Source organism: Chaetomium strumarium, assembly GCF_033439665.1.
Source record: "Chaetomium strumarium strain CBS 333.67 chromosome Unknown B0T15scaffold_4, whole genome shotgun sequence".
Lineage (NCBI taxonomy): Eukaryota > Fungi > Ascomycota > Sordariomycetes > Sordariales > Chaetomiaceae > Chaetomium > Chaetomium strumarium.
Window position 1 is genome coordinate 113,552 of NW_026944432.1, and position 15,054 is coordinate 128,605.

The window sequence follows — 15,054 nt, forward strand, 5'->3', positions numbered from 1 at the left end:
GTATTCGTCAATGACCAAGCTTCTGACAGCACATCAACAAGGCCAGGACCCTTGATCGGCACACCCAATCAACTCGGAATGCCGTCAGCGGCACTCGAAACGTCCAATGCGCGATGGCCTTCACCGCACACAAACCTGGCACGCCCTTCATGCGTGACCCATCTCCTGACAGACCCGGTCTTCGACGATCTTCGGCACCATTCGCCCAAATATGCTGATTGATAGATAGTATGTACACAGTTGATGTGATGTGTAAGTTTTTCATGCCACGACATGCCATACCACGGTTGCACGGGGAAACTGCTATAACTATCGTGTCTCATGGGCTTGTTCCCACTCTGGCCTTCAATCTCAACCGACTTCAAGTTGCCGCAGCCCAAAACTTTTGTCTCGCTTTGTTGCAGCGAAAACTGTCAACTGAGACATCCCACCCATTTTCCATCTTCCAACCTGGCCCCTCCACCAAACAAGTAACCACAACTTCGTAATCCGTTGCCCACCCTAGCGAAAAGAATCATCATGGCCCGCGGCGATACTCGTGCCCGTACCGGGCTGTCGACCTTCCTCCTCGCCAGCACCGCCCTGGTCTGGATCTCGTCCGTCATCGTCATGGGCATCCTGGCCTACCTCGTCTCCAAGGGCTGGCGCGGCGACCACGTCATCTACGAGCTGGTCATTGTACGTGACAATTGTCATTTTCTTTTCTCCAACGCTTGCCGTCTCAGTTTTCAGGGTCCCAAATTCACTAACGCATGTTGCGTAACTTACCTTATTCAGTCGGTCCTCACCACGGCTTTCTACCTCGCGGCCTTCTTCCTCGGCGCCTACCCGGGCTACGTGCTGCTGTTCAACCTGATCTTCTCGTACCTGTGGATCGTGGTCGTCTCCTTCACCGCCTCCGACTGGAGTTACAGTCACGACAGCCTGCTGCTCACCGCCGAGGCCTTCAGCTTCGTTGCCTTGTAAGTGTTTTGATGTACAGTTTGATACCCTTATGTTAGGACACTTGCGTGCTGTTGCTAACCCTTTTCGTTTCTGTAAAGCTTCTTCCTCCTGTTCAACGTCCTTTACGACTGGCACTACGGCTTCTACCGCGGCGGTGCCAGGACTAGGGCTGTTGTCTGAGCAAAGGCAGTTGGGTTGGCAGTGGGCTGCACTGTGACGAACGGGGACAGCGACTGAGGGAGGCTTGAACGATACTGGAGGATACTACTTGGGAGGTTGCCCGCGAGAGTGTGTGGGAGGATGGCGGAGGACGAATTGACCATGATACCACGAAATGCTGCGGTTTGTTTCAGCAGAACGGAGGGTTTGATGACATTTCAATACCCCTTTTCTACAAACCTAATGACGATAATGACTTGAGCGAGCGGTTGAGCTTGAACCCTAATTGATACCAGTTTCTCAGCCGAGCGTGACATTATCTGCCCTTTCTCTACCAATAGCCAGAAAGGCCTCACGTACCTCAAGGGGTGATCTGTTCAATTCTACGAGTCGCTCGTCCATTGCGTGCCGAAGCAAGTCAGCTTCTTGCCGTGGGTGAGTATATTTTGGCTCGTAATACATACACACTTGGTATGCTGCGCTGTGATATCCGAGTCTGTGATATACCGGAGTAAACATCCTCAGATCGCTGTCATTCCCGTTTCGGCAGGTGGGGTAAGTAAACAGCGCATACCACCCCGCACAAGACGCGAACCCCTGTACAAAACAAACCCAGCGCGTCTTACACATCTTTTGTTCCAAGGTTGTAGTAGTTGGCATATATCTCTATGCGCATGAGGTAAAGGCCATCCGGAGCCTGTCATTTGCGATGTTCCACATCTTCCTCAAACGCGCAGAATCCCTCTGCGAAACGTTATTGCCCGATACATCAAAATGAATTCTATTACCCTCTCGACCAAGGACGCCTCCCATCTCACGCCCCGTCCTTCACCAAAGTCACCCTTCAAGTCTTGCAGCCGGTCGCATCATCGCACACCCGGCTATGGCCAGGAGCAAGTCGCTGCCAACAAGCGCGCCACCAGTAATAACAATGGGACAACCCAACCGTTTCAACCGTCTCCGCAACCACAACCACACTCCTCAGGCGCCGCCAGACAATGGGTCGTCGGATCCAAAGTCGGCAAGCTCAACCGCAGCACCGCCAGAGTAGGCTTCTGGCTTGACGGGGTCACTTACAACAACGCCGAGTGCCGCGGCGCGCGCCCTTCGGTGGCTCTGGCACATCGGCCACGACGCGTCAGCCAAGGCCGGAAACCAACAACAACAACACCCTCCATGGCGTCTTGGCATACCAAGTCCCGTCATGTCCATGATATCACCACCAGGATATCCAGCTGCGCGCAGCGGATTCCCCTCGCGGACATCACGCCGCCAGCAAGCTTTGACACAGACGACGACGGCGCGTTGGTTCCACCACCAGACGTTACCATGGTACATACCGGTACTGGTAACGAGCTCCCAGCGCGATATCGCACGCCGTCTCTCCCTGCCGCCATCGACTTGCTGACGGACGACGAGGCGCGACGGCTGCTGCTGCGGGCCGCCCAGGCGAATCTGTCCCTGGCCGCGGCGATTCGGCAGGTTGCGCTGACGAGGGCGGACAACGCTGTCTGCAGGACGCGGGCGGTGGAGCCAATTAGGCAGGACTCGCGGGAGAGCTTCCTGGTCGATACTTTTGTGGAGGAGGAGCCTTTGTTGAATGGTGGCTAGTAGCGGGCGGAAATCGGATGTAGTAGGAGTGTTCATTAGTAAATTTCTGGAATGACGGATAGCTGTAGATTGGTATGAGCAGCATCGGACAGAAGACAGAAATCGTAACACCTGGTTCTTCATGACACGATCCAAGGCTATGGCGGAACCAGGGACCCGGCACAGGCAACGGATCCTTCAATCTAACCACATTTGTCAGCTTTGCTTGAGTTTCACTGCTTCTTCCAGCCCTGACGATTTGCGATTCGACGCGGCTGAGCTGCCTGCTGACTCTACGAGCTCTCTTCCTCTGGCTAGAAACAGCGGCACGTCTATCCGAGAGGGAGGGTGTTGTCTGTGATAACTCGGTTTCAAGTATGATTTTATGGTTGACAACGCTTCCGTAGTACATCCGCTACTAATATTGAAGTCACCAGTCTACACTTCCTGCTGGGCTCACTTAGAAGCCATAAAAGACCGATAATAAGAAAGATGTCATTCTTGGTATCGAGACCGCTGACCCAACTCGCTACAGCAGCAAAACGCACTCCGCCCACCCGGTAACTCTTACACTCCCACAACTCCCCTGACGCCAGCACGCACTCATACGCAACTTCCCCGCTCCAATCATAGCTTGGTCAGCTCGGGCGTGCCGGGGGCCCGCGGGAAGGAGAACTTGGTCTCGATAAAGACCTTCTGGATGTTGTCCTCCTTGTTGTCAAACATGTAGTAGACCTTGTCGGCGTCCTCGATACGGAACCGGTGTGACAGCATCTGCGTGGGATCTAGCTCGCCCTTCTGGATCTTGGCGAGAAGCCCCTCCCAGTACTTCATCACCGGGGCCTGGCCGTTGCCGATGAGACGGATGCCGCGCTGCATCACGGAGCCGATGTTGAAGTGGTTGGTCTGGCGGCAGTCAAAAGTATTAGCAAATGTTAGGCTAATTAGATCTCTCAAAACTGAACTTACGTAGCCCACATAGACGCCCGTGATGCCGGCGCGGCCATAGTTGCGCACACCCTCGACCATCTCGTTCAGAATCTCGCTCGTGTCGGTCTCGGCGCCCAGGGACATCTCGAGCCAGTGCATCCAGCCCTTGGCGTACTCGCCGGCGGCGCACTCGATGGCGACGTCGGGCCCGCGGCCGCCGTTGCACATCTCCTTGAGCTTGCTGACGACCGTCTCCTTGCCGGTGACGCCGAAGCTGAGCTTCTTGTAGTCGAGCACGGCCAGCTTGTCCTTGTGCTCGGCGGGCCAGCGGCTCTGGATGGCCGACAGCCGCGGCTCCGTGTCGACAAAGACCACCTTGCCGGCGCCCTCGCCGACCGCGAACACGCCGGCCATCTGGCCGACGGGGCCGGCGCCGAAGATGGCGACCTGGTCGCCCGGGTACACGGCCGTGTCGCGCACGGCGTTGTAGGCCGTGGGCAGCACGTCCGACAGGTACAGCGCCTTCTCGTCCGGCACGTCGTCCGGGATCTCGAGCAGGTTGTTGTCGGCCAGCGGCACGCGCACGTATTCGGCCTGGCCGCCGGCAAAGCCGCCCGTGAAGTGCGAGTAGCCGAACAGCCCCGCGGTCGTGCCGCCGTACATGGCCTTGGCCGTCGTGTTGGAGTTGGTGCGCTCGCACTGCGACGACAGCTTCTGCTTGCAGAAGAAGCACTCGCCGCAGGTGATCTGGAAGGCCGCCACGTAGCGCTTGCCCACCTGCACCTTCTTGACGCCGGGCCCGACCTGGTCGACCACGCCGCAGAACTCGTGGCCCAGGATGTCGCCCTTGTTCAGCTGGATCACCGTGCCGTGCAGCAGGTGCAGGTCGCTCCCGCACACCGTGGTCCCCGTGACCTTCAGGATCACGTCGCCGTCCTCGAGGATCTTGGGTTTCGGCGTGTCGACTGGAAAAAAGGGAGGAATGGTTAGATTCAGCTTCGATAAAATAGAATCAAGCTATCGGAAGCCCACATACCGACTGCCACCTTCTGCTTGCCCTGCCATACCAGCGCCTTCATCATCTCGTTCCGGTCGCCCTCCTTCTCGTAGTTGGAGACATCTTGTTGGATGTGTTCCTCGCGGTGGCCAATCGCCGTTTCGGCCGCGTACGCTGCTCGTGAAGTTGCCATTATGTCAAACAATTAATTATATGCACTGCTCGTCATGTGAAGATGCTGTGTTTGAAGTGTGAAGTAGACGCTTCTGTTTATTGCACCCAGTCCTTGGTGAAGACGCGAGTACGTCAACCCTCTTATTGCTGGCAATTGTCGACAGTACCAGCAAGTGGTTACCGACGTCATTGTTACCGTCCATGGAACGTTATGACAATTCGCCCCATCATTGATGGGCGCCAAACTCTTCGTCCTGCTGTTACCTTTTTGTCTTTCTTGGACTGGCCGGATCCACGACGTCATGCAGCGGGCCCTCGCTAACTGCCAACTAGCGTTAGCGCCCGCAAGCCGAAAGCCGGACCCACAATTGTACTGGTACGTACCTCTCATACACAGAAGTTTGGCCTTGCCCATGGTTCCAAATTCCAATACCAATCACAGGGGGGATCGAAACGGTGATCGGTAACATCGTGGAAATCGTATGATCATGAGCAGTCGTTCAGTCAAGATCTAGCAGGCTATGCATGTGGCAACCCTCTGTCCCCGATGGTCGGGAAACCCGGGACAGTGACATATATCCGGCGATCGGGCTGTACCTCAGGTTTGACGACTCGCCCGATTCCTTGCCTACCGAAGGTGCTTTAGTGCACGGATGTTGTTCCAAAGGTTCCTGAGTTGCAAATGGAATTTACGTGACTCCTCCAGGCTCCGGGACGGGGGAACACTAGTTTCTAACAGCAGCTTACATGGTTATACTAGAGGCACGCGGGGGTATTCTTAAACCTGAATAGGCACACAGTGGCGGGAGTGGGAAGGGAGGGGTGGCTCCTAGTCAACTTGGAAACTATTAGTACTAACTTCATCCGTCTCCTGAACTCAGCTGGCGGTACTTGGACGATCGAGCACAGTACGCATGGCGGAGCAATCCGAGGAAAGGAGCCAGGGATATTCAGTACGTTATGATGCGAGCGCCCGATGGCCGTCGAGAGCCAAATTTGCAGTTTATTAACAATCTGCATCATAGCCCTCTGCCACGGAAGCGGCACAGAACCAGTATGATTTGGAGATCTGCATGCATCGGCACCAGATCCTCGCCGTAGCCGACCTGCCCGACCATGAGAGAGAAGAGCAAAGCCGGCCCGTTCCCACGATGCTGTACCACTGGCGTCCGCCCACCGTCCGGGCAATAACCATGGTCAAGGTGTCTCCGCGTCTGTTCTCCATGATCAAAGGCTCTTCATCTCTAGGGACATTCTTTCTTCAAGATGACCTCAACATCTCCGAGACGCTGTATAAGCTCCTGACGGCCACACACGCTGCGGCGGGTTGGGAACCCACGGCCCAGTTACTTACGGACCTGGTAGCCCAACTCCCGGTCCCGGAGCGAGGAACGTTGATGGAATTCTTTTCCTTTCCCGTGCTCAGCGATAACCCAGAGCAGCCACTTGGTGATAGCCTCTTCCCGGTATGGAAGTGGGTCAAACCCGAGAGCATCTACCCTCGCAAGACGGGATTTTGGGAGACGCATCTGCACAGGGCTTTGGACGACGGGGAGTGGAATGCTGGGAAGGGCCTTACATTGGCGTTGAGTGGGGTGCCAGAGCAAGCATTGCAGAGGATAACGGGTAGCCAGCGCAGGCTCACGAGCCTGAGGGGCTTGATGGGGGAGGCGTCCAAGTAGATCTTATTACAACTTGCGCCTACCGAGCCGCGGAGAGCGAGAGATAGGAGTTGCGTAGAAATGTTCATAGTATTGTACAAATCGCGATTCCTGCCATAACCTAGCCAAGGGGCAGCATCGTGATGGTTGAGGATTTGAGGCTATACGACCACCTTACCAAAACGGGGATGCTCTCAAACCCTTTCTCTTCCGGGCATAATATAGGGCGATGGGCCTGCAAGCCCCAGTACCACTCGTTGTAGGTAGATTCATAGCCTATTTTATTTAGGTACTACTATACAGTGGAAGTCTCCATGGTTTCTATCCAGGTCTCCCAATGCGTTTGGTCCTTCCACGGGTACCCAGACGGCGCTCTCCCGCTCTCACTGAGCATGCCGTCCACATTGCGACACCTGCTCAGCCGAACCTCTACAACCGTCGGTCTTGACGCTACACCGATAATGCCGTCGTGGCTCGCCTTGTCCGGTTCTCGACCACCATCAGCGACTACCGCCATAGAGCACGCATGAACACGTCGCGCTTCCACAACCCGGCTCGGTTCCTGCAGCGCAAGTGCAACATGATCCTCCTTCCCTGGTGGTAGTACTACTGGTGGTAACCCCTCTTCTTCCGCCCTGATCACCGCGCTCGCCACCGCCGCCTCGACCTCCCCACACCACGGCCCCTCCCTGCCGCTCTTCCGCAGCAGGCCCAGCGCCTTGCGGCGCCACATGGGATGCCTGTACTTCAGCGCGGCGAAGAATAGCGGCTGGATGATGCCCATCTCGGGACTAAAGGCTGGCAGACGAGGAAGAAGACCGCTGCTGCTGCTGGGACAGGCACGCTCCGTCTCCGTCTCCGTCCCCTCGTCGAGGAGTGCCGCGGCCGAGAGGGTGATGATCTCCTGGAATTCGGGCCCGTGCGCATCGAAGGCCGTCTCGTGCGGCTGGAAGATGGTGGCTACGTACACAAACGCGGCGAGGGCCTGGGCACGGAGTACTACAAGTACAAGGGATTGTTCGGCGGCGGCGTGTTGTTGGGCGGACTGGGACGGGCCGCGGTGGCGGCGCGAGGTAGTAGTACATATACTACTAGTAGTACTATGGAGCCGGAGCCAGTGTTGCAGAAGGCCCAGGTGGCGGCCCTGTTCGATGAGGAGCTCCGCCGGGATCAGTCGGCGGCTGACATACCTGTATGGGTAGGCGGCCGAAGTGAAGTGATAACACGAGTGCAGCACCCTGAACAGGACTCGGTCCGGAGGCGCCAGGAGGAACGCTTCGGCCGTGACGGGAGGTGATGGCGGGGCCAGGTTGGGGGGACGGCCCAGGGCGTAGGTTGCGGATTGGAGGTCGAGCTTGTGGAAAATCAACGCTATCTCGTCCTCGTCGGCGGTCGGCGTGAGCTTTCCATCCGCTCCCGCTCCCGCCGCTGTCATCAGCAATGCAAAGACGCCCTGCAGATGCAAGTGGCCCTTGTCGGTCCGGTGCTGCAGAACCTCGGTGAAGGCCAGGAACAGACAGGCCACGATGCACGGGATCGCCCTGTTCCGCAGACCGGACACATCGGAGACCTCGGCTCGGATCTGCCGCAACGCTTGCGTGTGCCATTTGACGGCCTCCACCTCCGGGCAAGCGCGGTCGCCTCCCCCTCGCAACACATGCCTCTCGTACGACGCTCCAAATGCCGCGGCAGCCGCTCGCACGGACGGGATGGACTGCGTCAACTGCGGGACAAGATATGTCCAGAATGACACCTCGACGTCGCTCTTTGCTCGACGGGGCCCGTGGCGGAGCACGCTGCGAGCCAGGCTGACGAAGCGGTTCTGCGGATTGCTTGGATTGTAGTTTGGGCCGGGGGGTGTGCCGCTGTCGGTCTGTGAGGACGCGGAGTCTGAGGTGTCAACAAGCCTTGGAGTCCTTGGACCAGGTGGAGCCCCAGGGGGATAGCCCAAGCACTGCCGCTTGGCTGACAAGCAGCGTCGGCAGGACGGCTTCCATTCGTCACATTTGACCCGTCGCTGTCTTCACCGAGCCGTTCCTGTTAGTCCAGACTCCAAATCAACCCCCCGAAGAGCCGATCGAACGTTACATCGCCCGAGCAGCAGATACCTGATACCACGTACTTGCAGGTGAAACAGCCGTATTTCGATTGCCTCACATTGGTCCGGGTCCGCTGCCCCCGGCCTTTGTCAACTGTCGGTGGTAACATCGTTGGTGGATGGGAAAGATGATGTGTGGGGGGGAAGTGACTCAGGGGAGAAGGAAAGAAACTAGCTAGAAAAGACCGAGCTCGTCTTGCGGGTCCATAATATGCTAACAGTGAGCACAGCCTCATTTAGCTAGGGCCTTCTTGGCTCAAGAGAAGAAGACCGAGCTGAAACTACAATGGGTATCCACCAAGGTAACCAGGGATTTCGTAATTCAACAAGGATGATCTCCAGTTCATATCTCAAGATGACTTAGGTACAATGCAGGACGTACGGAGTAGTACCTAGCGAATGACTAACGTCAGCCCCGGCGGACGACTTGGGCTATCGCAAGATGTAGATCAGCTCGGTCTTTTCAGGGGCTGGGTATGGTAGTTAGGAGTGTACGGAGATAGTCAATCATGACACTGGCTTCACCATGCCCTAAACCCGCTGGCTTCGTAACGCCGGGGAAAGGCTGGGAGCCAGAATCCCCGTGCCTCGCTCTTTGTCTCGGCAGAGCCCGTGTATATCGAAGTAATATCGGTCTTCTAACTCCACTAGCGCGCATCTCTGTGCAACATGCGCGTAAGAAGATGACACAGGACCAGTGAGGTAGCTTTGGGAATCAAGTATAAGTAGGAGCAAGTGTACGAGTATAAACTACCTATAAAGCAACCGCTCGACTGTTGGCATTGAGCCTCGCTGTACAGTACTACTCCCGCAACGGACCATTCTCCCTCCCTTCCCGCCGGGCTAACTTTGCGAGACACACATCATGCTCCCAAACGCATGCCTTTCGCTCTCCTTCGCCGCACTCGCTGCTTTCTCCCCCTTTGTAGCGGCAGCACCTCGCCAGTGTCCTCCCCTCGGCCCCGTTCTGCCGGCACCACGGCAGCCCAGCCAGCATGTCGCGGTCCGGTCAGCCGTCGAGGCCATCGTCACGTCCCTAAAAGCGGAAATAGGAGGCTTCAACTACTCCGCCATCTCCATCGGCGTCCAGTCCATCCACGAAGACGCGCCCTTGATCGACCTCCACCACACGCCCCCTCATCTCCACCCCGAGCGCGGCGCCAGACAGGTCAACTCCAGCACCGTGTATCGCATCGCAAGCATATCCAAGGTCTTCACGGTCCTGGCGGCGCTGCAGCAGGCCGAAAGGGGCGTGCTGAGCATGCACGACCCCGTTACGCGGTGGCTTCCCGAGCTATCGGGATCCGGACGCAACAGCAGCCGTGACTCGGAGCACGAGCTTGATGAGGTGGATTGGGACAGCATTACTGTAGAGGCTGTTGCGGCGCACTTGGCAGGCATCGGAGCCGACAGTAAGCCCTCTCTCTCTCTCTCTCTCTTCCCGCTTCCATCATCATCATCCCATGTTCTTGTTGCCCAAAGCTGACAGGCGGGGGAAACGTTTTACGTACGTTCTAGTTGCTACCGACCTTGCGGCCTTTCCCGGGGACTGGCAGGCTCTGGGCCTTCCCGAGATCCCTTCCGGTGTGAAGAGGCCGGACTGTTCGGGAGCTCAGGGCATTCGCCCTTGCACGCGAGAGGGTATGTCTTAATTATGCACAACAATAGGACCATGGCTGACACCAAAGGCAAAAGATCTCCTGGAGGCATATCAGCATCGCCGGCCGCCGGTGTATCCACCCAACCAGTCGCCGGTGTATTCCAACGGCGGCACTTCGCTTGTCGGTCTTGTTGTCGAAGCGGCGTCTAACAGGACCCTCAGCGCGGTCCTCCAGGACATGATCCAAGGGCCTCAGGGGCTGGGGCTGCGGCATACCACTGTCGGCAACGTGCCAGACAACGCAGAGAACATGTTCATCCCCGTTGGAGGCACCGATTGGGACCGAAATCTAGGCGTTTTCGATCCGTAAGTTTTGTTCCTCTTGCAATGGCTAAATTAAGATCTCGAATGTCCCAAACAACGTTATGCTCACTACGTCTTTGTGTGTGTGGTCCAGATCGGGCGGCATCAACTCCAACACAGCCGATCTCCTCGCCTTCATGGTCGGCATCCTCAAGAACCGTGCCCTCCCTCCCTCGTCAACCCGCCGCTGGCTCAAGCCGGCCACCTTCACGTCGGGCTGGAGCGGCGCGGTGGGCGCGCCGTGGGAGATCTACCGGCTCGACAACCTGACCACTGGCACCTCGGACGGTTCTGGGTCTTCAGGCCGCATCACCGACCTGTACACCAAGGGCGGCACCCTGGCCGACTACCACTCGGCCGCCGTGATGGTCCCGGACTACGGCCTCGTCCTCTCCGTGCTCGCGTCGGGCCCTGAGATCATGGGTCTCCTGCCGCAGCTCGTGGCCCTGCGCGTGGCCGAGGCGCTCATCCCGGCCCTGGACCAGGCAGGCAAGGAGGAGGCGAGGCAGAGGTTCGCGGGCACGTATGTCGACCCGGAGAGCGGCTCGCGCCTCACGCTGGCTGTGGGTGATGATGATGAGGATAAGGATGGCGCCTCTGGGCTGGTGCTGAGCGATTGGGTCGTGCGCGGCTTCGACGTGCTGCCGCATCTGGACCGGTACCACCCGACGAGGGTGAACAGTACGGCCCCCCGCTCGGAGCTCCGAAGCGTTCGGTTGTATCCGACGGGGCTGGAGACGGAGCGGCGGTCTGCGTGGAGGGCTACCTTTCCTAGTTTTACTGACGAGGATGCGGAGCTGGTTGACGGGAGCACCAGGTTGCGTGACGCGACGTGTGTCTCGTGGCAGATGGCCGATCGGCTCACGTATAATTACTTGGCGATGGACCACTTCGAGTTTCGGTTTGGGGAGGGTGGACATGAAGCGGTTAGCGTCAAGTCGAAGGCGTTTGATGTTGAGATGGCGAGGGTTTCCAATAACGGGACTCAGGGTCGTTAACGTGGCGTCCGAACGGGTTAACGATTGTGGGGGGAAATAAGGGAGTTGCTGCTTGCTGGTGGGCAGGAAGAGAGAGCGCAAATGAGAAGAGGCACCTCTACTAGCGGGGAAGACAGTCCAGCACAGGGCCTTGTTAAGGGACATATATATAGCAGGTGTTCTGCTTATATAGTATTTCAACATCTAACCCAACTATTCACTCCCCCTTCTTATGAATTATCTGACCAATCTACAGCGAACTTCCTTGGCTACCTTGGAATGGAGTTGATATACTCCATCGCCTTCACGCGGTAATCATCCTTCTCCACATAGCTCTCGCTGCTCGGAAGACGGAAGACGAAATTCGAAGCAGCCTTCGGAGCCGACGGTGACCGAGGTGACGCGTACCGCGGCCATTTCGGAATCCCAGTCACTGTGTTCCCAACCAGCACGATTAGCATGTATACTCAAAAGGGAAGGCTCCTGTGGGTACTATTAGTATTATGTACTGTACATAGCTTACCTCCGTGTCCGTTCGGATCCAGGTCGGCCACAAACGAGGCCCACATGCGCGCCGCCAGGTTCGCCAGCCGCAGACGAGCCGGGTCGTGTCCTCCTAGCGGGGTGATGTCCTGGACCGGGTTCGCAAAGACGAATGGGATCTTGTATACAATTGCTTCAAGTCAACGTCAACCGACAAAGAAGGGAGCAACGGGGCAGAACGTACCTCCGCGAAGTGCTGCACGCCAATGGTGGTCGACGAGTTGAGGGCGGCAACATCCCATCGGTACGAATACACCGGCTTGTTGGCTTGTGCCATGGCTTGCGCCAGGAGCCGGCGCGGTGCTGTCATGGTGAGATCGCCGGCCATGGCCGAGTACCGCTTGTACATCAACCCCTTCTCGGGCCAGGTGGTGTTGCCCCAGCCATAGGGGCATCCGACTGCTGGGTCGTTGGGATAGTATGTCAGGAGTCTTGTGGCTTGCTCGCGGGTCAGAACCCAGCGCTTGGATGCTGTGTTTGACATTGTCAGTGTTCTGTTTTACCTTCTATTCCGAGCTTTTGTAAGCGGGGGTGATGTGCAAACCGGTTAGCTGCTCGATGCACTCCTCGTCTGTGTCGACACCCGTCGTGCCGAAGCTTGTCCCCTCATCCGTAGTTGTGCCTAGGAGGATAGGGACCCTGGCGAATCGGCCGCGTGTGATGCTGAGCTGGGGATACTCTGTAATGAATTCCCCGTCGACAGTAGCAAACCACTCTAGGCCTTCATATGCCACAGCATACAGCGACTCAAAGGGAAGCTCGCGCAGGTACTGGAGCGTGTCCGATGAGTTGGCGCACCTGGAGACTCTTTCATTAAGTCCTGAATGTTTTCAAAGGCTAAACCTGTATCGTACCCTGCCTTGCTCACAATCCGGTCGTACATTGGCTGATGCCAGTTCGTGCCGTTCCAAGGAGGACCGACCGCGTTCCCGGAGTCCATAATCGCTGGTGCTGCTCATCAGAAACTGCTTCATGATACAAAAGGAAAAGGATGCGCAAACCAGCTTTGAAGAGATCTTCGTTATCGCCATTGTTTGCCACCAAGTGGGCTCCGACGCTGTATGCGCCGCTGCGTTATAACTCGTCAGCTCATGACCATCTCTATGACTTCCCCTTGCCTTCTGGAATATGTATACTCACGCAGATTCTCCCCATATCGTGACCCTGTCCGGATCTCCTCCAAACTCCGCGATGTTCTTCTTGATCCAGTGCAGAGCAACCCGCTGGTCGAGGAGACCGAGGTTATTGACTCCAGCGGACTATCAGGACGACACAAATTCAGTTCTAGATCACGGAAATGCTTCCTCAATGCAACGCCATGGAACCGACATACCCGAACTTCCTTCGAATCTAGGAATCCAAACGCAGCAAGGCGGTAATTGATCGAGACTCCGAGGATGGGTTTGTTGTTGACAGCTGCCTGCCGGATGATATAGCTCATGTTGTATCTGCCAACCCCAGCGGAAGCCAGCCTGTCAGACAGTTGCTCCTAGTTTCAGGTAACCTGAAGTCACTCACCTTGGATCGGCCGTGGCGCCCTGCTGCCACCCGCCACCAAAGATCCACACCATGACCGGCAGCAGCCCCTTACCCCCCGCCTCCCTCCTTGGCCGGATGATATTCAGGTTCAGGCAATCCTCGCTCATCCGCATCAGCCCCATCCCCAGAAGCTTGGTCGTATCGGATCCATAACCAGGACAGTCGTATCCGTATTGTGTCGCATTGTAGGAGACCGTGGCAGACGGAGACCTTAACGAACCGGCATCGCTGTCATTCGACGAGTAGTAGGCCGTCTTCAAGGCTGAGCGACTAAACCGCGGTGGTTGATCTGCATATTTGATCCCTAGAAACACCTCCTGGTCGAAGGAAGGGAGGAAGCGCCCTACGAAAGTGGTCTTGCTTCTGGCCCTGGATTCCGCTGGCAGAGTGACGGTGGGATTGGAAGAGGCGGCATTGGCACTGCATGCGGCCAGGAATGCAACCCAAATGAGTGTGAAGGGGCCGTGTCGCATGGTGACTCTAGAGCTGAGATCCCGTTACCGCTGTGAGCCTGGTGGGTTTGCGTACAGTACATATTGGGAAGGGGAAATAAGCGGCCAAGACGGGCACTCTTTATATCTTAAAGCTGATCACTCGCTCCATTGACTCTACCAATATCCTAAGCTAAGGTGGTATCGTACAATCCATTGTATTTCCATGTGCAGAAGACTTACAGCTGCGGATACATGATGATCTGGGTCTTCGTTTTCGAGTCTACGCGGCACCTACATTCATCCAATGTCTGCGGGGATAGGGAAGTCGGCTGCTCATAGGTGGAAGAAGTCGGCGGTTAGGATTGCCATTGATGGAAGTCCGAAGCTTTAACTCCCTCCCCAGATGCGGGGTGAGCAAAATCCGGGGAAACAAGCAAATGCAGATGCAGATCATGCACACTACGAGTTAGGGTAGGTAGTATGGGGCAGGCACCTAATGAGCCCCGGCTCCGAGCCTTCGGTAAATTCGAACAAGGCTTGTCTAAGTTGTCTCCTAATCATGACAGTGTCTGCAACCTTCTGCAGATCTAGACGGAAAACTTCCTCAACAGCGGCACTATCGAGTACTAGTATTAATAGCAATATTCACCTTGGAATATTTAGTAACTAATCTGACCAACTTACTATTAGCATATCTTCAATGTCAACAGTTGACGGTGACTTGACCTGGTTCTCTACTAGTAGTATTGACATGATAGCAGGGTTCTCCATACTTTCGTTTCCTCGATCTAAAGCGGACATAAAAAGCGTTGCACTATATTGTTTGGCGATCAGGAGATGCTCGCTATGTCCTCTTGACAAACATATGCGTAACAAACATACTCACGAAGCCTCGAATTCTTCCGTCCGGCGGTTATCAGGTTACACCAATCGTTGACTGTTTCGTGCTATCAACTTCTCGATAAATACGCGCCCGCCTCGGCCCGTGAATGCCTACAATGATTCTTCCCCTTAATCCTTACTGCATGCTGCAACTTCGATAGT

At 56.4% G+C, this 15,054-nt stretch overlaps 7 protein-coding genes across 7 annotated transcripts; 4 read left to right on the forward strand and 3 right to left on the reverse strand.

Moving 5' to 3' along the window:
* Positions 1-72: 72 nt before the first annotated feature.
* B0T15DRAFT_531100 (uncharacterized protein) lies at positions 73-1,565 on the forward strand. The gene is made up of 3 exons (XM_062869226.1): positions 73-678; positions 778-962; positions 1,044-1,565. Exons 1-3 carry the CDS (start codon positions 520-522, stop codon positions 1,123-1,125), a joined length of 426 nt encoding a protein of 141 aa, XP_062720798.1. The 5' UTR covers positions 73-519; the 3' UTR covers positions 1,126-1,565.
* Positions 1,566-1,722: 157 nt separating this feature from the next.
* B0T15DRAFT_531102 (uncharacterized protein) lies at positions 1,723-2,924 on the forward strand. The gene has a single exon (XM_062869227.1). The coding sequence runs from the start codon at positions 1,879-1,881 to the stop codon at positions 2,713-2,715; it is 837 nt and encodes a 278-aa protein (XP_062720799.1). The 5' UTR covers positions 1,723-1,878; the 3' UTR covers positions 2,716-2,924.
* Positions 2,925-3,321: 397 nt separating this feature from the next.
* Positions 3,322-4,814, reverse strand: B0T15DRAFT_493226 (chaperonin 10-like protein; the record flags this gene model as incomplete). The annotated part of the gene is made up of 3 exons (XM_062866931.1): positions 3,322-3,600; positions 3,664-4,589; positions 4,661-4,814. 3 exons carry the CDS (start codon positions 4,812-4,814, stop codon positions 3,322-3,324), a joined length of 1,359 nt encoding a protein of 452 aa, XP_062720800.1.
* Positions 4,815-5,460: 646 nt separating this feature from the next.
* Positions 5,461-6,771, forward strand: B0T15DRAFT_187180 (uncharacterized protein). Its single transcript, XM_062862393.1, has 2 exons — positions 5,461-5,748; positions 5,821-6,771. The coding sequence occupies exons 1-2, from the start codon at positions 5,710-5,712 to the stop codon at positions 6,475-6,477; spliced, it is 696 nt and encodes a 231-aa protein (XP_062720801.1). The 5' UTR covers positions 5,461-5,709; the 3' UTR covers positions 6,478-6,771.
* On the reverse strand, positions 6,752-8,683 carry B0T15DRAFT_433565 (uncharacterized protein; the record flags this gene model as incomplete). The annotated part of the gene is made up of 3 exons (XM_062865779.1): positions 8,575-8,683; positions 7,540-8,473; positions 6,752-7,455 (listed from the first exon to the last, which is right to left on the reverse strand). Exons 1-3 carry the CDS (start codon positions 8,662-8,664, stop codon positions 6,752-6,754), a joined length of 1,728 nt encoding a protein of 575 aa, XP_062720802.1. The 5' UTR covers positions 8,665-8,683.
* Positions 8,684-9,419: 736 nt separating this feature from the next.
* On the forward strand, positions 9,420-11,515 carry B0T15DRAFT_502219 (beta-lactamase/transpeptidase-like protein; the record flags this gene model as incomplete). The annotated part of the gene is made up of 4 exons (XM_062867422.1): positions 9,420-9,966; positions 10,073-10,195; positions 10,250-10,520; positions 10,612-11,515. The coding sequence occupies 4 exons, from the start codon at positions 9,420-9,422 to the stop codon at positions 11,513-11,515; spliced, it is 1,845 nt and encodes a 614-aa protein (XP_062720803.1).
* A 137-nt stretch (positions 11,516-11,652) lies between these two features.
* Positions 11,653-14,214, reverse strand: B0T15DRAFT_531109 (carboxylesterase family protein). The gene is made up of 9 exons (XM_062869228.1): positions 13,556-14,214; positions 13,371-13,485; positions 13,178-13,296; positions 13,039-13,106; positions 12,892-12,982; positions 12,582-12,835; positions 12,222-12,508; positions 12,018-12,156; positions 11,653-11,927 (listed from the first exon to the last, which is right to left on the reverse strand). Exons 1-9 carry the CDS (start codon positions 14,047-14,049, stop codon positions 11,764-11,766), a joined length of 1,731 nt encoding a protein of 576 aa, XP_062720804.1. The 5' UTR covers positions 14,050-14,214; the 3' UTR covers positions 11,653-11,763.
* Positions 14,215-15,054: the final 840 nt, after the last annotated feature.